This window comes from Ruditapes philippinarum, unplaced genomic scaffold (assembly GCF_026571515.1).
Source record: "Ruditapes philippinarum isolate M1 unplaced genomic scaffold, ASM2657151v2 ctg795_1_1_1_1, whole genome shotgun sequence".
Classification (NCBI taxonomy): Eukaryota; Metazoa; Mollusca; class Bivalvia; order Venerida; family Veneridae; genus Ruditapes; species Ruditapes philippinarum.
Genome location: NW_026857770.1, coordinates 547,542 through 574,831, shown reverse-complemented (window position 1 = coordinate 574,831; position 27,290 = coordinate 547,542). Strand labels below are relative to the sequence as shown.

The window sequence follows — 27,290 nt, the reverse complement described above, 5'->3', positions numbered from 1 at the left end:
ATTAAAAAGAAGCGTCTTGTGGTTTTTGTATTCTATTTTTCAATTGAATAAATGCCAACAACTGACTGAATATATATCATTACACGTGTTTGTTAATTGAACGATTCATTCATCTTTTTTACGAATAGTACCAAACAATTAACAATATGTCATTTGTTAAACCGCCTTCAATACATCCAATGCCATACAAATGGGAATGAAAGAATTTCAGGCCTCAAGCTAAGATATTCGTATAAAAATGACATATACAGTTGTTAATGAATGCATGTCATTGAAAACGTTGTATTATTATTATCTGTATAAACCAAGGGTTTTGTGATTAAAATCCCTCATTTTTAAGTATGCTTTTTAGTGAAAGTTTGTTGTGCATGGATATGTTGAAAAGTTTGGTAAGATTTACCCATATTTTATACAATTTACTTTAAGATTTATAAACTTCCGATGTAAAAAAAGGTTCCGTTGAACAGTTTTTTTTACTTACCGTCTGTGTATTTCAAGTTTTAGTATTTGTTTATCTAGATATGTTTTATCTAGATATACCATTTAAGAAATCCAATTGTACATTTTATCTGTTTCCTCCAATGGTGAAAATATTGGGCTTTTTGTTCTATCTGACATAGTTCCCAGATACTGTTCCCATATAAAATGGCCGCTCATAAAGTTAGCCGGGGGACCAGTCTGTTTTTAAATTGATACTTAAATAGCCATTAAAGTCGTCTTTTAGTACGTTTTACAATGTCCGATATTTGATAATATAACTATAGGGTAAACAATCAACAACTAGTTAGAAGTGTATCAAAAAGTTCAACATTTTCACACTGTACCTTCAAAAATAACCAAAAATCAGTTTACTGGGTTATTTGAATTTGTCGCTATATTTTATTTGCAATGTACCAAATTTTATCAATGAAATAATACACCTAGTACTTCCTGCATGCGTATTATGCCCGACTTATGTTCATATTTATGAAAGGGGTTATTTCTATTTGTGATGTAGTTTCGACTTTCATGATTAATATTTACAAAAATAAACAAGTTTTCATTGCAATGATACACCAGATTTTCCATAATTTCAATACAAATGTTTTTGACCCTAATATCAAATATCATATGAATGAAAGCTAATATCATTTTGCATTGAATTATAATGTAATTGTTGGTTTAAACATATTTATTTAAGCTCGATTGCGAAACAAGTTCTTAATCACTTTCGAGTCCGCTTTCTCGAGCCCACCAGTACTCGTTACATATTGAGAAACATGGTCGTGATCCGATTAGGACTCGAACCCATGATTCCTGGGTTGAGAGGCAGACACCTTAACCACTTGGCCATCGCTCCGCTTAATGTAATGAAGCTCGTTCTATGAAAAAAAATCCGTCTTTAAGCTGTACATATATGTTAACCGGAAATCATTAAGAGTTTTGTGCAATGTGCTATTAAAGTAGAACACGCCTTCCTCTGTCCATACAGAGCTGAGATGAAGAACTGCGCCGAACCCTTCATTTTGTAAAGAAAAGCCACCATCTTTTGCCAGTTCATTAAATGTATGTTACTTGCAAAACTATTTAGGAAAAAAAAAGAAAACAGGAAAAGTTAATAAGAACTGAAAACGAAGCGGAAAGAGTTTGCCGCAGCTAATCCCTGCGTTTTTACCCATTATTTCCAAACTCATTATATAGCTAAATAAGGACTTAAGGTTATAAAGTGCAATTGTCATGCCATTTATTTACTTTACTCTTGAAATGCCGTGGGTCTCATGTTAGATGCTTCGGTATAACAGATGCCTATCAAATGTTGGTTCTGCTAGCCTAACTTGTCCGCCTGGTTCGTGGTCATTACCTAACGAATATTATTAAATGGTAAACAAACATTTGCTTCCCGGACAGTTCTGCCCTTGTTTAGTCTCTTATATCATATGTCCGCCCTTCAAAACATACGAGGGTTAAATGCCGCTACTGCAAAGAAAGTGGGGCAAACATCCGGGGGACGGGTAAATTTCATAAAATTGATTAAACTGATAGAACAAACAGGAAAGAAAAACAACGGAAACTGTAAAACAAAAGCATGTTTCTTAAAATAAAATATGCATACTCGTAAACAAATATGTTACTGATCACATAGCGTTAAATGACGCCACATTCTGAATAAATGACGTCAGCTGTTCAAAGCACGATGAACAATCAATCATTATTCTGATTAGAATGAATACACAGCTTGTGTCAGACGTTTAGAAATGGACATTCATATTAACGTATACGTCATTAGAATTAAAAACGTCTGCTGAAATGATGCATTTTTCGTCATAAATCAAAATAATCGTTCTAAAACACGTCATACTAATACCCATATCAAATAGATAGACCAATCAAGTGCATTATTACATGATATATGCACTGCATAACAATGTAAAAAGGAATGCTTACATGTCATTTGACGTCAGATATGACGCCGATTACCTAAATGACGTTTATCGTCTATCATCCTTCGCAATTATATTCCTACGAATTTGAACTCGAACCACGCCTTATTCTACAACAATGCACTTAAAATTGATCTCTATTATCTCAATATAAATGATGTCACGAGTGAACGAGTACAAGTAGAGCCTGACGGCGATAATTTATAAGACGGTATCTACGTGGTGCGACGCTATCATCTGATTGGCGTATCGGAATGATAAAAATAGAACACGCCATCTAGCATTTCATTGAATGGACTGCCAGAAAAAAATGATTGTTGATATGACAGGCGATTTAAATGATTGATTCGCGCAGAATATTTGCTTATATAAAAGTCGAATCTTTTATACACAATATTTAAAATGAACAAAATAGCATTTTCAAAAAAAAAAATATATAATAAAATAAACTCATCGATAATTACTGTTCTTGGACTAGACAAACACTGTACGTTTGAAATAAGAGTTTCTAGCATATTCAGAAGGACTTCCGATCTGAATCTTTGATAAAGAAATTTAGAACGAGAATACACGTGGTCTGTGCTGTCCCCCATCTCCCTGATTACCTGCGGCTTCATTGCGAGAGAGAGCTTTCCGAATATGTAGTTTTTTCTTCCATTTCTTTCCCTTATTTTCCCACATATTGTAAAAGGCATGGAGATCTTCGCCAGTTAGCCATCCTGTTGTATCGTTATCCTCCGTCAGTTTCGATTTCGATGATTTGTGCTTCTTCTTTTCTTTTTTCTTGTCAACAACTTCGTTTAACTCTTGGATTCTCATTTCATGTATTTTAGACAGGTGGTGTAGATCGTGTTTTGAGTATTCTGTCATAACATGTGACATAGAATGTCGGCGTTGGAAAGGATGTGTACTCACTTCTTTGTCCTCTTTTTCGATACTTTCAGAGCTGTCTGAATATACGGGTCGTGGTGTTAACGGATGGAACAAACTGGGTAATGACATTCTACGACCACCCCTTGCACCAACTGGACCACCAAGGGGATTCTCTGATGCTGACTGTGGCCGGTTTTCTATCAGAGATTCGAGCCTTTGTGGTCGTGGTTTTGTCTCAAACTTGATATCGTCAACCTTCTTCTGGTGATCTGGTGATTTTGACCTGATAAAAGGATTTTTATCTTTCGGTTTAAACCGTTCTTCCTTAATTTTATGAAATTTAGCTATAATGTCGGATAATGGTTGTTCTACGTGTTTATTTTTGGTTTCATGTTCCATGTGATGTCCAGTCATAATGTCAAAATGTTTATCTCCATCTCCTACAACTTTATTCATAACGTTGACAGACATTTGATTTGTGTCCGCTATTACCTTCAATAATTACGGGGATCGTATTTTAACGATCTATAGATGTTTTCAAATGTTCAAAAAGGTTTGTCCTTCAATTAAACAATCCTTTCAACACATTATTAAATTGAACACCGACTTTTTTTTATAAACATCCGAATTATTTCCTTTCTAACTGTAATTTGTATGCAACGTTAATAATTATATTTTTGTAATTATTATTATAATACCAGTGTATCACGTTTCGTGAACGCGTTAATTTGAAGTAATTCAGTTACAAATATTTAATATACGTGTTGATTACCCTTGATGAATAGAGTGCCAAGGTTTAACACTTAAATGGTCTTGTTTTATACCAAAATAACATGATATATATATTGGAAACATATCAACTTATCAAATTATGATGTTACAGATGATTAGACCGTATTTGAACTTCTAAAACAATATCTAAACCTTGCTAATGTAAACAAGGTGCGTGATTATATGAAGTGATTGGTGCGAATATATCAACAGTTCGATCAGTGTTTTCAAACTAACATTGGATGAATTTGTTTTCTTGTCCATATCAGAACCAAATACAGACATTGTGCTGTTTTGTTTCAAGCGTGAAAATGTGTTCTTATCTTATTGTTATTGCATTACTTTTTTACGTGCAATAAAAAATAACTATATAAAATATTTTTAAATGTTTTCATGTTGCTGCCACATCCAAACGTGTAGGATATCTGCAAAAGCTCAAGATTGTTAGATAAAATAGCTCTATGACTATATAAGGCGCAGTAATTTAGTTAAGGGAGACAACCGTTTAACGTATTCTTCTCGTGATCTGTTTAATTAATTTGTGTTATAATTTTGCACGTTTATAAATATAAAACAAACATAGTTGATGCTTTATTGTGATAATGAAATTAACATACTGATAAAAAAATTTTTGGTTTATATTCATGTATTATAATTATAAAAATACACAATTAACTAATTCAGATGCAAATTTCCTTCGTAGACCTTTTACTTTTTCTTTGAAATCTGTAAATTCAAATACATGTATATTGTAATCTGAATTCATCAACAATAATCAAATATTTATAACAGTTACTATATATTGTATATATGACCTTTGAAAGAGAGATCTTATCATTTCAACATATATAACGTCATCTAAGTGGAGTAACAGGTTAACTCCTATTAAATCATATAAGGAGTTAGCACATTACTGCACTTATGTGACGATATATAAAGATGTATTAATTAAGAATAGCTGGTGAAAAGCGATAAATGGGAAAACAAATCACTTTTATATCGCTTACATCTGAACTTTTACACCTTATGCTGTATTTTTTGTATTTACTTCTGTAGCAGAAAATGCTGTTTAATGCAGGGTGTTTTTTCAATGGAAGTCATGATTGATATATAGCAGAAATCACTACACAAAGTACATGTACTCACTAATCGGTAATACACAATTATAAAATCTTTAAAAGCTTAAAAAGTAACAAAAATGTACAGCTTTTTTTATACAAGCAGTGTAAATTTGTCAACGTCATTCCAACCCCCGTCAGACTAGGGCGGCGTTCTCATGGTGTCCAAAAAAATTCAGAACGCCGAGTTGAGCGCAGTAAGATCGCAAACCTCGCCGCAGCAAAGCTACGGCATCGTAGTGGCATCGCATAGAACGCGAACCGATGGCGCGCATTTTGAACATGCTCAAAACAAACGCTGTCACTCGGCGTTCTGACAAGAGCGCAGTGGGATCGCAGTTAGGACGCCGTAGCAACTCAGTAGCATCTCCTGCAACGCAACATGAGGCCGTGAAAGCGTAAAAGGAACGCCGAGTGAACTCGGTGGTTATCCACGGTGCTTGTACGGAGATTGTGCGATGTCTCTACCGCGCTTATACTGCGTGTACACGGCCCTTATACGGAGCTTTTCGATTTCAGCGTGGTGTGAGCGCAGCGAGAGCGCCGTGTGAGCGTCGTAAAAGCGCGGTGGAAGCAAAAAGAACGCAGTAGAAGCGCATTACGAACGTAGACAATCGCCGATTAAAACGCAATGGAAGCTCCGTATCATCGCCATTATCGCCATGAGGACCCCGTGAATATGCCGTGAAGTCTCCATGTCATCAAAAACATCGCATGTTTATTGCGATCTCGCGGCGCTTTGTTAAATTCAACAACGCCGTGCAAACGCAGTGAAAGCGCAGCCTAGTTTGACAGGGCCTTTAGTAACATCATTTTGCTTTGATTTCATCCGGATATGACAGCTTTCTACCAATCGCTGTCGGAAAATTGAAATAATGCACTTAGCACACATTTTTATGTCACAGTTATATTAGATTACCATTTAATATTTCGGAAAAGAAAGTTTTAATGATTTCGTAGAACCTTGTATGCTTTTGTCATTATACCGTTAAGACCGTCAGATCAAGGTATGAATTTCATTTTGAAGATTATATCAAGGTCAGCCGAATCACGCTAAGCGTGAAATACAATAACACAAGTGACATTTGTTTAGAAAAACCTGTTTTTGCTTATAAGGAACCTTCGATTGAAAATTTTAAAATTATAAATCAGATACCATTGATGGCACTTTGCACGAATTTTATACAATTTAATGACTTATGTCAACATAATAACGAATGAGGGGAGAAATTAAGGCATTCTTTGCCAAGGTCCAACTCTGAAGTGTAACATTAATTGACTATAAATCTAAAGATTTTCGTTAGAGAAGCAAACGTGAAGTTTTAAAGCAACAAACGAAACTTTGAGTGTAAGGGAATGTTTGAATATGGTTTTCGTTAGTTGATTGTGATTGACGGGAGAAAGTCATCTCATATTGGATACAGAGAAAATGACGGTATTAAGACATAACTAGTGTGAAAAGTTTATAAACTGAGATCCATTCATTGATAAATCAGACAAGAGAGTATAAATCTTATTTTGTGCTGCTACAGAGACTTGTGAAAAAACAGTAGGGTAGGAAAATACTTGCTTTTTGTGAATGACTAAAGAGTGAAAGGGTATTTCAAAGCGATTTCATGAACAGAAAGGATGAAAAAATGGCAGATACAACTGTTGTTAAAATGACATCAGGTGGGCATATGGAGAACATATCCAGTGAGAAAGATGATGACGGATCAACTGATAGACACTTATCTAATACACGTGATCGACCCAGGTCAGAAATGGTTAAACGGTCCATTCATAGACAGGTTTCGTCAGTGGAAGTGCGTCCAAAATCGGAAAGTGTTACACGACCAACTGTTCGAAGACATGTTTCGTTTAATCTAGACCAAAAGCCATCTGTCAACGCGGACGATTCTTTAAAAGAAAAGAAAGAATCGGTGTCTCATAAGAAAAAGCCTGTAATAAGAAGACAGTGTTCTTTTCAGCACAATCAGCATCGCCACGAAAGTCACGTTCACCACGAGAGTAGTCCTGGACACGAAAATCCAAATAAAAAGAAATCATTGGCAGAAATGTTGCCTGAACTTATGAAAAAATTTAAAAGTGAACTCGGATGTAAAAGTTTTATTGTAAACACAAGAAAAGCTGTTGAAAGGAGAAAGCAACTTAGTCTTGATACCCCGCAAGAACGCCAGTGGATGAAAGGAAGTGATATGCAAGCGTTTTACCATACCTGGCAAACGTCTGACGATCATGTTAAAGATCAAAGTGTAAGGCCTAGTACTGTAAGAAGAAATAAGTCGCTACCAAAAAGCTTTAAGGTGAATTCACCAGTTGTAGCGGATACACGAAAACCATCCAAAAAAGACATGTCCGAATTCGGAATAGTACGTGAATGCTGCAGTCATCCGCGCATGCGTATACCTTCTTTCCAGGATTAGAGAAACATCTTTTTAGAAATAACCAAGTATTGAACAAAATATCCATTAAGAGTTTAAAATATTTTACATATTTGGGAACAGACAAGAGTTTTGTTGAAACGATTAACATATTACTGTAGAACGTATTTGAGGGCTGTATTCTCTTCAGTCAATTCTATATCTGTATGTTTTGTTTTCGATGTTCAAAAACTAATTCATCTTTTATATAATGTTGCATGTATTTACTTTTGCAATTTAAAAGTCCAATTTTATTATTCAAATTGACATTTCAAATCACTTTATTTGTTCATTTATTCATAAGAGCACTTAAGAATAAGAATGCTTGTAATGTGCAGTTTAAAGGCCCATTATGCCTCAGAACTACTATTTTTTTTAATCTATGTTTTTGTATCTGTTTCTTAAAAATTACCCATTTGCCACATATTATATTAACTTCTGTTGCTCGGATAATGTGTATAATCAAAGTAAATGAGCATTTTGAATTGAGGTCAAGATACTACTTTGCTTACATTTTGTTGCCTTTGCGACATATTACTACACACTCAACGCACATTTCTTCAGTTGATAAATATCTTATACCGGTATATGCTCTAAATACATTTTTAAAACATTATTTAACAAATGTTTGACATTTCTAAAGAATTAAAAAGTATGGACATCTGAGGCATATTGACCCTTAAATAAAGGGATCGTTTAAGTATGCCTATCTTATAATTAATTCCAGTTGAGGTATTAGGAAATTATAAGAGTGAAAAGGGAGGGGTGACAGCTTATTTTATCTACAGTCTAAATATTTTAATAACTTTAATATGAACCCGGAATAATGTCTAATCAATATTTAAGACTATAGTAAACTCGCGCTGGACTTCGTATTTATATTATCAACTAATAGTTATATATTATGATTTGGAATTATTATTCAAATAATTCCATAATAGAAAGAAAATGTATCGTATTTATACAAAGTGTTATTTTCGTATATAAAGTTACATTTATGATAAACAAAAACGTGTATTTATTTATTTTGATATCCCGGAAGTTAAGGAGGGGTAAGTTTGTACGTCATTTATGACGTAAATAATTTAAATAAACCAAATGTCGTCAAAAAGAGTTTTCCATATTATTTTTTCTTAATGAAGGAATGAATGAAAAAATGAATGAATGAATGAATGAATGTATGAATAAATGAATGAAAAGTGAGTGAATAAGTGAGCAAGCGAATGTACGTTCGATTCCAGATGAAACTTCGACAACGCTTCATGTATTGTCACATGACCTTTACAGAATAACAATGAACTGTACCAGTTCATGTTAAATGTTGAATTCTGCTTAAGCCAGTGTTTGTACGGGGCGTGGACGGTAGTTTGCACTTGTCAGTACCAGTGGCGTAGCTTCCTATAGGCACTGTAGGCACGTGCCTACACTTTTTCCTCAAAAATGAAAAATTAAATTATTACAAAAATGCGATAAAATTTTTAGGGTAAGGGCGGTAGATGTGTAGGTCCAAATATTAGAACATTATATGCCACCAATCGAGTTTTATACTCTTTATATCAAGTTTTATTTCATAACTAAAGTGTTGCCGTGTTATAAAGTTGTTCTGTGGTAAAACCTATCAGAGACGGATGACGTTTTTGACAATATAAAAGATTTTGAGCGCTTCGATTCAAAATATAAATATTACAAGTATGCACGACAATGATCGGCCATATCCAGATATCGGTAGTGCTAGCTTTATATAACTGATGAGGAAGCTAAGCGATATCTTTCGAATGAAGCCTAGACATCTTGACTTTTATATTCTCTTCCCTTCTTAAGGTATTCATGATTTAATTATTTGTACATTATTCTGTTCAAACTGCATCTCCGTCAAATCTTGAGCACAAGTCGATTTGAAGTAAACGTGAAACATAATCTGTGTTATTACATGATTTTAAAATTTTTAAAATGTATTTTAATTATATATAATAGATATATATACAAGTAATGTGTTCGAATACACATCAAAATATGCATTAATTAGCGTACTTGTGGAGAGTTTGCTTATAAAGCTGGCGATTTAATTCTCTTTTTTTAATTTATACTTTAATGAAACTTTATTTATTCATTAAATTGCACACAAAGTAACATTTACAAACATTTCACAACAATGTAATTCAGATTGGAAACAATACCTCTCCAGCAAAATAAAGGTACAAAATGTTGCGGATAGATGTATATATTTTATGTAATTAGCTATCTAAAATTGTGTTGCGCACTTTTCCTGACATATGCGTTGTTATTTTTCTTCTACACAACGTTAACAGATTTTCTCATGTATTTTTGTTACTACCACATAAATTTTAATATGATAGGACGTAAATTCCATTTTCATATCACCACCATATACTGTTTAGAATTGTTGAATCTAATGTTAATTTTACAAAATTTTGTATATTGTGGTGTGACTTTCTGTAACGTAATTTACAATATGATTAATTTTTATATTCAAAATCAATCAATTGCCATCCACTTTTTTAAACATGTATTTTTGTCTGAGGTTACGGCATTACATTTTGCGGAGTACTTCATTAACGTTTATCATACTATAAGAGCAAAGATAGAATTATATCGATCTTGCTTTGAATTTTTGACATACTATCTTAATGTAAGAACAGTGCCATTTGGGAAAGAAGAATTATATTTTTTTGCTTATAATAGCTCTAACTGCCACACAACATGTGTTTGTAAATATGCAAAAGCAAACTTGAATAATAATTTATTGTGTATACCATGTTTTCTGCACGAGTGTATGTGCATGTACGTTTGCTCATTTATTCATCTGCATCAACATTTATATTATACTTTGTTAGAATTTGTTTATTTTTACAATGTACTTGTATTCTTTTTTTCAAATATGTATCACTATAGTATCTATAGCAGTAATGATTTTAAAGAAGCCCAACTAGTAAATAACATAGACGTAAATAAAAACAACATAAACAATAACAACGTAAATGATAATAATAATAATAATAATAATAATAATGATAATAATAATAATAATAATAATAATAATAATAATAATAATAATAATAATAATAATAATAATAATAATGATACAAATAATAATAATAATAATAATAATAATAATAATAATAATAATAATAATAATAATGATAATAATAATAATAATAATTATGATAATAATCAAATTGATGATAATAATAATAGAAGTAATAATAATGGAAATAACGATGATAGTAAAGGTCTACAGAACAATACAATATCAAATAAAATTAATTGTAATCTTTCATTTCTTTCGCTGAATGTTTGTGGGTTGAAATCAAAGATAAAATGTCCTGAATTTACTGAAATGCTCAACCGATATGAAGTAATTGGATTACAAGAAACAAAACTAAATGACCTGGATCATGTCGAACTCTCTGGTTACAAACTTCATTTTAAAAACAGGAAATTTAGTAAACGTGCTTCAGGCGGAATCGCTCTTGCTTACAGATGTGCTTTGTCGAAATATGTAACTGTAATAGAATCAAAATCTAACCTTGTTCTTTGGTTCTCTCTATCGAAAAAACTTTTCAAAACTGAATCAGACATTTTATGTGGTGTGGTTTACATACCACCTGAAAGATCAGATTACTCGGTCGAAGACCCGTTTTTAGAGATTCAACTAGAACTGAACAGTTTATCAGATAAATACACATACCATTCATTGTTCGGTGATTTTAACGCTAGGACCAAAGAACTAAACGACTACATTGTGTTAGACACCGACTTTTTTAACATGCAAAATCTTCATGAAATATGTGATGAGTATAATGCGGAAATGCAAAAATTTGATAATGCAGAACATTTGTCGAAGCGTCGTAGAAACTGTGATCATATTGCAAATAATTATGGTAACAGACTTATCGAATTTCTCCAGTTTAATAATATTTATATCTTAAATGGCAGAACAAAGGGAAACGAAACAGGAATGTTAACTTGTAAGTCCTCTAGCACAGTAGATTATTTTTTATGCAGTTCAAATATTTTCAAATATATAAACAACATGCAGGTATAAGATTTCTGTCCATTGTTATCGGATGCTCATAACCCTTTAAGTTTAACACTAAACACTGGAATTCCTAAAAGTACTGAAACCGATTCTAACGATACTCCTGACATAAGATTATGGGATAACTCTAAAATAAATGAATTCGTACTTAATATAGATTTGAATGAAGTATGTAGACTATCAGATAAGTTAGATAATCAGGAAATTAAAGACAATTTTAACCAAGAAACTGTGGATAATATCATGTCAGATATTGCTTCTTTATTTCTTCGATCACCAAAAACATCTTTTGGTTCTATGCGCAAAAATAAAAATATAAATAATGAAAGATCGTCTGATTCATCGACGTGGTTTGGGCATAAATGTCGAACTGCGCGTAAACAATTCCATAAGGCTAAATACCTTTATAAATTGCGAAAATCAGAGACAAATAAAGAAAACCTTAAAACAAAAAGTAAAATGTATAAAGAAACCATGAAACTTTTTTATAATAAAGCTAAAAATAAAAATATAGAAAAATTAAGAAAATTAAAACATTCTGATCCTAGAAAATATTGGACAATTTTAAAAGGTAACAACAAAGAAAAAGTAGAGTGTGGTATTAATGAATTGTATTCTTATTTCAAAGAAAATAATTTTGCAAGCAATATAAGCGATCAAATACCAGAGGTTCACATTCAAACGCAAAATGCAGAAATAAATGAAACTATCAACTGTCCAATAACTGAAGAAGAAATATCAAAAGCAGTCAAATCTCTAAAAAATAACAAATCATGTGGAATTGATAATATTGTAAATGAACACATTAAATACTCGTATCATATTTTTAAAAACGTTTACCTTAAACTATTCAATTTGATTTTAGACAATGGCACAATCCCGGAATCATGGACCATTGGACTCATAAATCCAATTTATAAAAATAAAGGTGACAAATCCAAACCAGAAAATTACAGGCCCATAACTCTGCTCAGTTGCTTTGGTAAATTATTTACTTGCATTATCAATAACAGATTGACAAATTACGTTGAATCAAATGATATTTTACATAATTCTCAAGCTGGTTTTCGAAAAGGTTTTTCAACTCAAGATAATATGTTTATTCTTCAACATTTAATTCAATATAATAATAATAACAAAAAGAAATTATTTTGCGCTTTTATAGACCTTAAACAAGCTTTTGATACTGTTTGGCGAGATGGTCTTTGGAATAAATTAGGTAATTATAATATCAATGGAAAATGTTTCAATTTTATTAAAAACATGTACAATAATATTAAATCATGTGTTAAATCAAATTCAACTGTATCAAGTTTCTTTCCATGTAATATTGGTGTAAGACAAGGCGAAAACCTTTCGCCTTTGATGTTTTCTCTTTACCTAAATGATTTACACAATTTTTTTGACAATAATACTAATATAAATGGAATACTTATACCTGATAGTGAAAATACAGATGATATGCAGACTTTTTAAAAATTATTTATCTTACTTTATGCAGATGATACTGTTATTTTAGCTAACAGTGAAGATGAATTACAAAACTCTCTTGATTTATATGAAGAATATTGTGATGCTTGGAAGCTAACCGTAAATATTGAAAAATCAAAAATTTTAATTTTCTCAAAAGGAAGAATACCTCAATATCATTTTTCATTTAATAATCAACAGTTAGAAATAGTGCAAGAATATAAGTACCTTGGAATATATTTTAGTAGAAGCGGATCATTTTTTAAATGTAAGAAACATTTATCTACACAAGCAACTCGCGCTATGTATAGCCTAATTAAAAATTCAAATAGATTAAGTTTACCCATAGATTTACAGATTGACATGTTCAATAAAACAATCAAACCAATTCTTTTATACGGATCTGAAATATGGGGTTTTGGAAATTATGATATAATTGAACGTGTTCAACTTAAATTTCTTAAGTATATTTTAAAATTAAAAAAGTCAACCCCAAACTATATGGTATATGGGGAAACCGGTTGTACACCTCTCTCTATAGATATTGAAGAGAAAACTATTGCATTTTGGTCAAGAATATGTAATGTTAATCCAGATACATTGCCAAATAAATTATCTTCAATAGTTTACAAAAATGTAGTTAACATAGCTAAAACATTGGGCAATGAATCATTGAAAAGAAAATATCCTTGGTTTTATAATATTAAGGACATTTTTATCAAATGTGGAATGATACATATATGGACGAAACATCATTTCCCAAACAGTAAATGGCTAAAACTTTCAGTACGACAAAAATTAAAAGATCTGTTTATTAACGAATGGTATGCTAATGTAGAAAACTCTTCTAAGGCTAGCTTCTATAAACTTTTTAAATGCAAATTTGAAAGAGAATAATTTTTATCCTTGCCAAAGTCAACAATTCTATATTCATTGATACGATTTCGTACTCGAAACCACCATCTTCCGATAGAAATCGGAAACTGGGCAAGAATTTAATTAAATGATAGACTATGTACGTCATGTAATAAATTAGGCGACGAATTTCATTTCTTATTCGAATGCAAAATCTTTGAAAATGAGCGTAAACGCTTCTTAAAACCCTATTATTTTAGTAGACCAAATATAATCAAAACATCTGAATTAATGAATACTAACAATAAACAAGAACGTCTCAAATTAGGTAAATTTGTTAAGTGTATACTAAGTAGAATTTAAGGCATTGACCACTATGTAATGATTATAATATAACTTTCTTTTCTCCGAATTTCAAAAGTGCTGCAAAGTCTCTGTTTCGTTTTGGGAGACCCAGTGGCACACATTTATAATATCCCGCATTTCAACTAGACCACAGATCTTTGATTTTTCTAAAGGAAAGGTCAGAAGAAGTTGTCTAGGTTTAGAAATACTAATCAAATCCACTTTCGTATCTCAATATCTAATGGTATTTTTCACTATATGAAAATGTGTTATTTCTCTCTACATTATACAAAAGAACTATTTTTTCCTCTTTGGGCCTATGATATAGCCTTTCGCTAATTAAATATTGTAAGATCGTGTGGGGGCTGTGGCCTCCGACACCTTTGTATAGGACTCACCGTGAAGTCGGGGGTACTCCTGTCTCCCGACCGCCATTGGGAAGTCGAGGGACAGGAGTGCACGGCCTGGGGCGCGTTTCATCGCAGGAAGACCTTATTAGAGCTTCCATGCCCCAGGTCGTGCTCTGATTGAGTTCAGGTCCACGATAGAGTAGACGGAGACCCCAGTTCCCGCCGATCAGAAAGTTTTTTCTAGATCATATTCAAATTCACTCTGCATAACTAAACACTTGAATATTACCTAACACTTAAACTAAAGGGAAGTAAATGCAACAACATCTACGTACAAAGCCTTTTTTTGTTATCTCCCCTCATCTACTATTCGCATCTCTATACCATAACTTTTTAGACTTCTCCTTTTATACCTTAAAAATGATTCGTATGGTTACTTAAATTTTTGTAGTATATTCATCTACGTTAAAAATATTGATTGTCGTTACGACTATTGAGCAGTAATCGTCAATTTAATACTTTGAATACATTGTTGAAATAGAAAGTATACATATATATGTGTGTGTGTGTGTGTGTGTGTGTGTGCGTGCGTGCGTGCGTGCGTGCGTGCGCGCGTGCGTGCGCGCGCGCGCGTGTGTGTGTGTGCGTGTGACGAGAAAAAATGAAAAAATACCTTTGAATGTAATACTAGCTTTCTCTATTATTTAATATGTTTTAGTAATATATATACACAACAATTTTGGCTCTCCACGTACCTAAAGACTGGAAGCACAATTCTATTATATTTTTCGCTAGTATGTTAATTAACTGTTATTTGAGCCTCATTATACTTTATTCATGTTTATTACTCCATTATGTCATGTTTGTACATGGAATGAGAGAATAAAATGTTTTTTGACTTGACTTGACTTTGACTTGTAAGCTCTTTAAATGTACAGCGAAAAAATAAGAAAATAATTGATTGTTGAATTATCACTATAGAGAGACTTAGGGAACTTATGGAGAAATATTAGAAGAAAGAAAGAATGTAAGGAAAAACATGATTGAAAATATCCGATTTTTTAGTTTTTAAAATAAACATGTACGTGTACATGTAAATGAATATGACCGTTCTGACATGTCAAGTTCATTCGCACTGGTAATAATTCTTACAATTGTGAATTAGATTTCTGAACGTTCTGACACTACTTCGCGCGAAATAGTTCATTGAAATTACAAAAATGTTTGATAATAAAAGTTCTTCGGAATTCTTTTTCTCACTTTACTGTAGGTAACGTACTGGAGTTGTAAGTTTGCTTTGTCTTTACTTTCTTTATATGTTTGACTTCACGTAAACAGTCTATTCTATGTTCTATGTATATGTTTCACTAAGGCTTTCATTCATAACATTATGGGAACATAAAATCTTACTGAGAAAATGTATTCAATGCTGTTTGTGTGACATTAGATATTTCATCATCAATTGGTATTTAAATACCGATTGTCATGTGTAAAGGGGTGCATTTAGTTAATGGCGTTCGGTCTTGTTGATCTTTGTTTTCATTATTTTCTAATTATATGTTTAGACAACCTTAGTTTGAATCTGAAATTTTAATGATTGCTTAAAAATTTGCAAAAAAATTGTTCGTTTTGGATTCATATATTATTACCCAAAACTATATACGGAAAAAAAGCTCTTTTTTCCAAAATATCATAGTATCTTTGCGTTGAGTTAGTGATATAAGTATGGTCATCTTTTAATTGATGGAAAAAAATGTAACCAAAACTCAGCAAAATTATGAATACTCTTCCTTCAGAACATGCCTTAACATACCCCAGAATGCAGGTACGGCAATGTAGATTTTCAAAATTTTCCGGGGGAGCATGCCCCCGAACCCCCCTAAAACAAGTGCCTACACATTGGTTTCTTTCAAGCTACGCCCCTGAGTACCGTTCATGAACAGGCTCAATCAAACCGAGCCTGCAACATTTTCAAATTTGCCGTGTTGGGTTTTCTTTAGGGATTCCTATTTTCTCTATTTTTTCGAGGGTTATATTTTGTAAACTGTGTACTTATTACATTATGTTATATAAGTCTCAGATTTATTATTTGAAAAAGATCTATTTCAAGAATAATTAAGTTGACCTTATTTTGAAGATTTATGCTATGTCTTATTACCATTGTCTATGAACGTGTAGTTGTCTTCTGTATAGGGCGTGATGTTTCTGCTCTACGCTGATTGCGCATGCGCGAGAAAATATTTCATCCGTTCAGTTCTGCATAGCAACGGTCCATAGAAACCGGCAATGAGAGAAACATCAGTTATTAGTAATTTCAGTTATTTTTGAATATATATGTCGCAGTTACTTTTGAGTATATATTCGTTTATTTTCATTTAAGATATAAGTGGAGCTCTGCGATCTACAATAAAACAAATATGTTCGTGTCATATATTAATCATAGCGTTTTATTTTCCTTTCGTCTGAACTTCATAAGTTTAGTTATTAAATATTTTATGTTTGAATGTGCGATAGTGATTATACATATAATCGTTTATTTGCTCTTAATATTTTATACAAACAATAAATGCACTACTAGTACTTCAAGTAGTTCACACCGAGACAATATCCAGAATTCGCACCTATGGAACGCCGTTACTGTCTTACGTGTCAATATAACTATTCCTTTTATTTTTTTTATTTATTTTTTTAATTAATATCTTTATCATTTTTTATTTACATTTTAAATCGCACCAACATTAGGAGTCACATAAGGCGACTGGTGGAGGAAGACCTCAAATGCCCCTCTTTGCATTATTTCAGGCACGAACGCGCGCCTGACTAAAACCACCGACGTTCCGTTATCTAGAATGCTGAATGGTTTCCTTGTACGAACGACCATGTTCCCTGTCGGGATTTGAACCTTCAGCGGTTAGGGGCAAGTGGTTTGAAGTCAATGAACTTAACAACTAAGCCACGGACGTCCTTATCAGTAAACATATGTTAATATAGAGTAAACTTTTATATAAACATAGAATCTAGACTTAATGGGTGTAATGTCTAGATTTTGCTCAATATTTGCTTCAAATTGTACTTCTTAGGTTGCTTTTTCGGCTTTCCCGCCACAATGTATTGCAATCATAGCCGATGTTAATGCATTGTTGACTGACATAGAAGTTAAATGCGTCAATGACCGTTATTAAGATGTTCTTGACTGACGTGTCATGACGTAAAATACTAGAATTACAAGTTTTTCTTAACTATATCATTAATTATTTATATTCATTATCTAAAACAAAACATGAATGTGAGTCGAAACAGGTCTGGTTCATAAATTACTATTATGCGTTTCGATACATTTAAAAATCATATATACTTATTATGGTCAACCAGTGCCGAATGTTTAAATGTATTAAGTAATCATGGCAAATAACTATCAAAAACAAATATTTTTACTTTGATCAAATAATGGACAAGAAAGGAAAGAGATATACAAATGACCCGTGTCACGACAAAACCAACATAGTGGGTTTGCGACCAGCATGGATCCAGACCAGCCTGCGCATCCGCGCAGTCTGTTCGCTAGCAGTTTCTTTACTTGTTATAGGGTCTGTAAGCGAACAGCATGGATCCTGATCAGACTGCGCGGATGCGCAGGGTGGTCTGGATCCATGCTGGTCGCAAACCCAATATGTTGGTTTTGTCATGACACGGCTCAAATATCTGTATATATAGCTTAGTGTAGGTGACTTTTCATTAAGTCATCATATCACACGCAACCTTATTTTGAATTCATTTGTTATTTACGGAAACGTCAAAGGGTCTTCATTAAGTGCGATCATGAGGTGTAAGACGACTGATTTTTGTTCGATTTTATAAAATGTTTTAACAATCATTAACAGAAGTCTTCATAAAATATATCATCACATTCCTATGTCTTAATGCTTGTGCTGCAATATCTTAAGTCCTTATCCATAACACAAGTATTGCAAATCTGTTTTGTCATACTTTAAGCCCCTTTCCAATGTCCTAAATATTGCAAAGGTGTTTTGTCATATTTTAAGTAGTTTCCCATGTCGTTATTATTGCAAAAGTGTTGTGCTCATAATCTAAGTCCCCCCCCCCCCCACATTTCTTCTTCTTCTTCGTCTTCCTCTTCTTCTTCATCTTCTTCTTTTTTTGGATATTTTAAGTGCCTTTTAATGTCATTATTTTTTGCAAATGTGTTTTGTTCATATTTTAGTTTTTTTTCCATGTCGTGATTATTGCAAAGTTGTTTTGTTCATACATGTATTTTAAGCCGAACCCTACATGAAAGTTGTATTTTGAGTACAAATTTTCTGAACTTAATGACTGTCTGATTATAAAGTGCAAGTGATCTTTTGTGACTATTTTATCCACATTGACGTGTTTATGATATTACTTTGTTAATATCTGAGAATCCTATTTATGTTTATAAATGATATTAAGAAGATGGCTGTCTTTACAGTAATTGCAAACATGTATTAATTTGATGCTCTTTGAAAATTAATTGGAGTTATTTTTGAAGTTAATAAATGTATAGAGGTATAATAATGGGAGACAAAACATGGAGATGGACCTTATAATTACTGTTCTCTTTTAGATTGATATTATTCTTTATAGTCAAAAGTTGAAAAGTTTATGTGAACCAAATGCTTCATTTGTACCCTTGTTTGTTTGTTTTCTCAACCATTGGTTCTAAAGTTGTTTTTTATCTGAGCAATATACAATGCTACAACAGTTTAAATGATATTATGCCTATCCAAGTGCACAAGTTACCGTCAAAATACATTGCAAACATTGCATTTTACCATAATTGTGTGCTATTATATACCTGACTATTCAAAAAAGAAATCAATAGCCCACGTGACTCATGGACCAGCTCTATTAGTATTCCCCAGAATGTTACGATTGCAACAATTTCAAAAAATAATTGGGCAGTACTTTTATAATATGTTAGTTTTTATATTTTATCCTAAACAACCTATACTGTGTCGGTGTGACGTAAAATCCAAACAAACTAAACATTTTTCATTATCATTTACTAATAAATCACCATTATATAGTCAATCGTTTGAACTATATTAGTAATTCAACTTAACTTGTCATAAAAAAAATGAGCATAATATGTTGCATTAAAAGGATCGAGTTACAGCAAGCAAAAGATATATATTTGGCACGTGATTTGTGATGTGACATTTAGTACTTTTTCAAGACTGTTCAAGTTATGTATCGGGTATCAAATGTGCCAATCCATTGGAGTCATTCTTTAAAAGACGGCTTATTTAATTAGTTCTCTTTCCATTCCCATCACCATTGCAGGCACGCTTTTAGCACCAACAACAATTTTAACCCCTCAAACATCAAGAATAACAAATAACTAACATGTTGAAATTGATATTTTTCATCAGTAATTAAATTTTATCTTTTTTTTTTGCATAAAAACTCGGCACTCAGGTATACAACATTAATAAACAGATGAACTCAGACTATTGCACGTTTTAGTATGTGCAAATCAGGGCGCCTTGGAACAACAGCTTACTGCAATGAAATCCCCGGTAGTTTTATTATCAAAACATAGCACTAGCACGCGTAATTACCAAATTAGCCGCAGCATGGTATTTTTTTCTTTTACTTTTATGCAAGAATAGCGATAATGAGCGTTTTTGTGCATTTATATCTGGAGAAGTCCTTCGTATTATTTAATATATATCGTCCTATAAATGCGTAATCGTGATTTTGCAGATGTTTATGCACGAACGATCTAGCATTAGTTCTCTGTTGTGTCAAAAACGCTTTTGTAGTATATATATATATATATATAAAAATATAAAAACATAGTCCATGAGTTTTTTGTATATATACGAGTATATATATTCAATGAGTAGAACGGGCGACTGCTTCCCGGTTTATTTTATTATCTTTTTATAATATTTCTTTATCAAAAGTAATAAATGGTTCCCGGTTTTATTTCTCTTTACGTGAAACGTGTCCATAAATTACAGCACAAGAGTCTTCAATTAAATTATACCTACGTCGTAATGTCATTTACATGACTTTAATTCTTAAGATAAAATAAGCACGTTGTGGCGATTTCAATCAATTTTTGTATGGAAAAAAATGATAGAAACGAAAGTTTCATACAATAAAGTGATTACAGAATACTTCATTCAACGATCGAAGATTCAACTTAAAGATAAGAGCCTGATAAATAAGGCCAATTTAAGGTTTAAAGATAACCCACTTATTTAAATGCAATAAAAAACTATAGTATGTATCCGCACGGGTAGTATCCGTCCATGCGCTGTTCATTTTAAATCACGTATGATGATTGATGTCACATTTCAGCTTAAGTTTAAGACTGTTTAAACGATTGTATGAATTGCTACATTAGTTTTAATGTTATTTTTCTGTACAAATTTTCTAGCCTTTTGTTTAATAAGAACACAATTTCAATAGAACCATATACTGCAAAAACATGTATACATATATACTTAAAAAGATGTATATGTGTGTAAACAGTAAATCTTACTTCCAAATATAGTCAAACGTGTGTCAAAAACCACATTCGTATTTGAACTACAGGTCTGTAAAGCCACAATTTTTTTTATTCTCATTAAGACCAGTTAAATAGTCAAATTTTTATTATTTCCGGAGACCACCTGATATCAGAGACCAACCAACTATATATTAAAATTTCTATCCCCAATACCGACAATTTAAGGCATGTTTTATTTATTAATAATATGTTTCTTATTAATTGCCTTGTGCCAGTAACAATTAAAATGAGATCTATTTGTCACAATGAGATCAGCATTATTTAACAGATGTTTTCCCGGTTGTCCTCAGCCTTAACTTTTCCCACTGTCGAATTTAAAGATACCATCAGCTAATATAAAGTCCTTCAATCTACATTGAAAACTTCAATATCAAAAGATTTTTAAGACTCAAGTTCGACATTGATAGAATGAAAATGGTCAATAGGTAATAGTTATTGGCGGGAGACCTTGATGTTTAATTTAATTTCATTGAATAGATTGTACAATTGATAAACAGTTTGGAATACTTTAACGCTGGAGAATTCATACGGCTTTGTTAGCGAATTTTACGAAAGCATTTTCATACATTTCCGAATAAAGGTGTTAAAATTAGAGGTTAAATGTTACTTCAGAGGGGTGATTTATATTTTGTGAGAAACAACAAAGGAACTTTTCGTGAAACATGAAGACATGTGTTATTATATTGTAATCGTATTAAGCCGCTACATATCGCGACATTTATTAATACAAATATAAGTCAAACGTCACAAAAGATTAAAATATCAACTTATACGAACGGATTAAATGAAAACTTCGTATGACTTATAGTGCACGGCCGTGATTTTAATCCGGAGTATTCTCTCTTGTGAGACGGCCATTTAAAAATGGACGAATTTAACTTTTTTATTTGAGGCAGAAAAAGATAGTGAAAGAAAGAAGTTTAGAAAACTCTTCACAAATAAATCTCGTACAGCTTAAGAGCAAATAGGCAATAAGATTAGATTATTGATTTACAACTTATCAAAATATTTTGTTTACTTTTCGGAATATTATCACAAAATATTACCAGTATTTGACGATATTCTCGCAGTAAAAGAACCAAATGTTGAACAAAACTTTATCATTTAAAGATAAGTTTTCTTTACGTGAAAAGAAGAACAAAACAGCACGGATAAATAAGTGTGTAAAAGTTATAATTTGGATTAACTTTCAACCGTTATGGAACTATTTAGTGAATATGTATTTATTAACTGACATTATTTATGTTTTTAATACAACTTAGTGGTTTCATATGTCTAAAATAAAATGACAAAACCGTACTCTAATTCCAGTTCAGTGGGGATTGCCGTGGACAGTGTGGGTAAGGAGGATCAATCTCGTGTAAAGAAGGAAAGTACTTACTATATGGATAACTACGAGGCGACGATAACTGTACATAAATCCCCGCCTCAACAGAGAAAACAGTATTTTGATTATATTGAAATTGACGATGAGACGCAGGACACCACTGAAAGAATTTACCCTGCATATAAACTTTCTAAAAGGAAAAACTTGAGAGTGACGTTTAGTGACCACATAGATGTGGATGTTATTGAAGACTATGAAAGTTATGACGAAGAAGAAGATAAAAATAGTGTTCTAGAAGAAGCTGTCTATGAAATTCCCTTAGACAGGACTAAAGGTCTACGGCAGATTTCCAGCAGTGCTGAGTTCAGGTCAGTGACTGAAAATATATCACCTAGACAAACAAAAACACAACCTGTCGGTGATGCAAAAACTACAACAAAAACACCTGTTACAAAAACTAAGCCTCAATCTCCTCAAATAGCTCCGAGCTCTCAACCTTTACTCCAAAAACGGCGGACTAACAACACATCGAGAATGTCATTAGCTGATTTGGAAAAGAAAACAAAAGAATACATGGTTCAGTTACATGAAAAAACAAAACGTGCAGAGGCACAAGCTCGGGTTGCGCGAGCAATTTTTCCGGACATTTCAGCGAAAGTAAGATCACAACCAAATTATAAACAGTTTATAGCAAATGCAAGACGCGCTGTTGAAATTACAAGGAAATATGAACGCCCTTGGGTGAGTGGAGCTTCATCCCAAAATCAAACTGTGTGGAGGCCTAAAACTGAATCGATGAGAAGAACAGCATCTCTTCCAAAGAACTTTAGGTTACCTGACAATTTAACATCAGACAGACATTCTCGACCTAGTTCCAATGATATTCTGCTTGCAGGAGGTGACCGCCAACGGCTACATAATTCATAGTCAAATCTTATTCAAACAACGGTATTGTTCCTTCTCTCCTTCTCTGTTCCGTGACATGATAAAACGGAATTATGAAACACTGAAGCACATACAGTTTTCATTTTCTTTTTTCTTCTTCTCTCGACGTAAAATTTGAATGGGAAAAGAAGAATGTTTAATACAATGCAAATAGAAATAGTGGAACGATGGTGGGTAGCATCGATAAGGTATATGTGCATTTAGCTATTGGAATGTTGTGTTCACTATTTATGTTTGATGTTGTGAATAAGAAGACCTGTAAAAGATACTGAGACCTGTTTCAGAGCCTTATCAGAAATGGAACATAAATTTTAACTCGGAGTGTTTAAGGGTTGTTTTTATGTTGATAAAATGCATATATTTTGAACAGGAAAAAATGGTGTTTGCTAAAAGTTAGGGTAAATACTGTAACATACATTTTCACAATAGTTCTTTCATCAAAAGGGTACTAGTATAGTTTACTTCAATATTACAAAGTATTTCATTATTTAAATTTGATTCAGTTTTAAAGAAAACACATTGATACAAGTTATTAATTACTTAAAAAGAATATTTAAGGGTCACAGATTCAGTTGTTTCTGATCAAAGCCAATGTTCCTTAAAGCTGCTGTTAAGTACAATTTGGCAAGGATTAGAAGTAACAATTTAGAAACTGTTAGGGGTCAATAACTCTTTCAAAATGAAAGGAGAAGTTCATCAGCAACTACCGAAAACAAAAGAAGAAATTTCACAATTAAAGATGTTTTTCACAGAGCAATTTTTACCTCTCCTGGCCGCCTTTTTTGAGGGTCTATTCAAATAAGATAGAACAAAAATCTAAATATTTCTATCTTCTTCATGAAAACTGATAGCGTACGTATGTATATCTTACATACTGATGTTTTTATAATATTTCCTTCATATGTAAAAAAGAATTTGATGACTCACATAAAGTTCCTGTTTAAAATGATTTTTTGTTCATGTTTTGTCTATCATATTACATAGAATGTTAACCCCCACCCCCCGCCCCACTAAAAAAAAGGCTGACACTTTTGTCAAGGGAGGTAAATATTGTAAAAACTGCGAAACATATAAATCACAAATAGTACCTTATTCCACACTTTCGACTATTACATATACATGAACTTTAAGTTAATCATTTGTTACGCTTATTTGATATTCCAAAACTCTAAACAGTAACTTTAAATTCTTAATTTCTGAAACTTTACAAAATTTTCGAAACTTCTCCCTTTTTTACTCTTATTTAGTTTTTGTAAATTGTGTTTTTGTAATTTAGTTTATTGTGATATTTCCGGAAAGAACCGTTTGCTTATGTTGTTAGAATTTGCAGGTCAACCTGTTCACTTCTGTTGGCTATTATGCATGTATATACTGCTATTCATGTTGGGGAAGGTATAAATATGTTTAAATAAGAGAAATAAGAAAAAAGAGCTTTAATTGAATGAAGTAGAGAGGATAGATAGACTCAGTCTTTTTCCTGTTTAGTTAGAGTGACACATATCGAAGAGCAGTATTTCTTAATAAATTTTGACGTTTAAAATAGTATTTTTGACGCAAACTTTTACAGTCAGTTTGTGATAATTTTTATTTATTCTGTAATTGCATTCAAATTCATATAGACTAAATTCTGGGAATACAAAAAGGACTTTGTGGCCTTTATAAGTAAAAGTCTTTGAATTATATATTTTCTTTTTGGAAGATTAAATGAACGTGGCTATGTTTTCTTATTATGGTTACGTGACAATACAAAAAGGAGAAAAAGATATGCCGAAAACTGACAAAAAGGACATTGTTGTCAATGGACTTCTAAAACAGATGTATTTGCATGTATTTATAAATATTCCAAACAGAAAAATAAGATGGAGGTCTGTAAAAACAGGGTTGGTGTTCTGTACATGGTCGGTATAAATGCGGGCTTACACTACAGGTGACTCTGTAACTACTTTCTAAAGCGAAACTGTGATACGTTATGATTAATAAAAAAAAAATGAAACTATTTTGAGAATGTAATTCTGACAAGTCAAGATCACAGCGTGAGCTTCTATAAATTTAGACATAAAATCGAACCGTTGTAAAGGTACAAATTATCTAATCGATTAAATAAATTCTTTTGTAGTCATTTAACGTATTTCAATATCAAGAACCATTTAAACTCTGTAACCGTACAGGTGTAAGAATATATTTTCAAATTTATGTCTAATTTATGTCATATTAAATAAATTTATTTTTCTATCTTCCCGGTTTGTTCGTGCCAAATATTGTGATAATATGTTGATATTCAATGATATTATTATTGACGTTTTATGTTTATACGCAATATGTTTAATAAAGAGAGAGAAATTGCATTTTTCTTATTTCTTGCTCGAAAGTCACGTGATTCGTTGAAGGTATAATACTGATTATACATTTGTATGTCCATTCAAATCACTTTTCTTGCACAAAAATGTGCTACTTTGCAGTGGATTTTGACCAAACAACTCTGCTTTTTCGACATATTGGTTCATATTTTAATCACCTCTTCCAATTGTTTTAATGATATCTTTGAAATATAGAATATTTATTTTGTACATCAGCATTCATACTAGACAAGAGTTCAAACTTATGCCATTAATAGTTTCTCTTTTAACTAAAAAAGCTTCAAAAAACAGATATTCTTATTTGACTGTCAACTTTTGTCGTTTAAAATTTAACTTAAAAGTTTTCAAAGACCAGTTTTTATTAAACTGTCATCTATTGTCGTTTAACAACTTAAAAGTTTCTAGAGACCAGTTTTTATTTAGCTGTCAGCCATTGGCGTTTAACAACTTAAAAAGTTTCCGTTTCCAGAGACCGCCTTCTCTGCTTTGAATATTTAGCTGTTAGCTATCGGCGTTTAACAACTTAAAAGTTTCCAGATACCAGTTTTTATTTAGCAATCAGCTGTTGTCGTTAATAAAGTTTCCAAAGACCAGTTTTTATTTAACTGTCAGCTATTGTCGTTTAACAACTGAGAGTTTCCAGAGACCAGTTTTTATTTAGCTATCAGCTGTTGTCGTTAATAAAGTTTCCAAAGACCAGTTTTTATTTAACTGTCAGCTATCGTCGTTTAACAACTTAGAGTTTCCAGAGACCAGTTTCTATTTAGCTATCAGCTGTTGTCGTTAATAAAGTTTCCAAAGACCAGTTTTTATTTAACTGTCAGCTATTGTCGTTTAACAACTTAGAGTTTCCAGAGACCAGTTTTTATTTAGCTGTCAGCTATTGGCGTTTAACAACTTAAAAGTTTCCAGAGACCAGTTTCTATTTAGCTGTCAGCTATTGTCATTTCACAACTTAAAAGTTTCCAAAGACCAGTTTTTATTTCACTGTTACCTATTGCCATTCAACAACTAAAAAATTTCCAAAGACCAGTTGTTATTAAGCTGTCAGCTATTGTCATTTCACAACTTAAACGTTTCTTAAGACCAGTTTTTATTAAGCTGTCACCTATTGTCATTTAACAATTTAAAAGTTTCCAAAGACCAGCTGTTCTTATTTAACTGTCAGCTATTGTTATTTAACAACTTAAACGTTTCCAAAGACCAGTTTTTATTCAGCTATCAGCTGTTGTCGTTAATAAAAGTTTCCAAAGACCAGTTCTTATTTAACTGTCAGCTATTGTCATTCAACAACTTAAAAGTTTCCAGAGACCAGTTTCTATTTAGCAATCAGCTGTTGTCGTTAGTAAAAGTTTCCAAAGACCAGTTCTTATTTAACAACTTAAAAGTTTCCATTATCATTATTTTCGTTTTTACT

The 27,290-nt window shown here is 32.2% G+C and overlaps 1 protein-coding gene across 1 annotated transcript; it reads left to right on the top strand.

Moving 5' to 3' along the window:
* Nucleotides 1–226: 226 nt before the first annotated feature.
* LOC132750930 (uncharacterized) lies at nt 227–25,861 on the top strand. Its single transcript, XM_060741020.1, has 2 exons — nt 227–389; nt 22,556–25,861. Exon 2 carries the CDS (start codon nt 22,629–22,631, stop codon nt 23,496–23,498), a length of 870 nt encoding a protein of 289 aa, XP_060597003.1. The 5' UTR covers nt 227–389; nt 22,556–22,628; the 3' UTR covers nt 23,499–25,861.
* Nucleotides 25,862–27,290: the final 1,429 nt, after the last annotated feature.

Coding starts and splice junctions, on each gene's coding strand:
- LOC132750930 (XM_060741020.1), top strand. CDS start 22,629: ATGGATAACTACGAGGCGACGATAACTGTACATAAATCCCCGCCTCAA.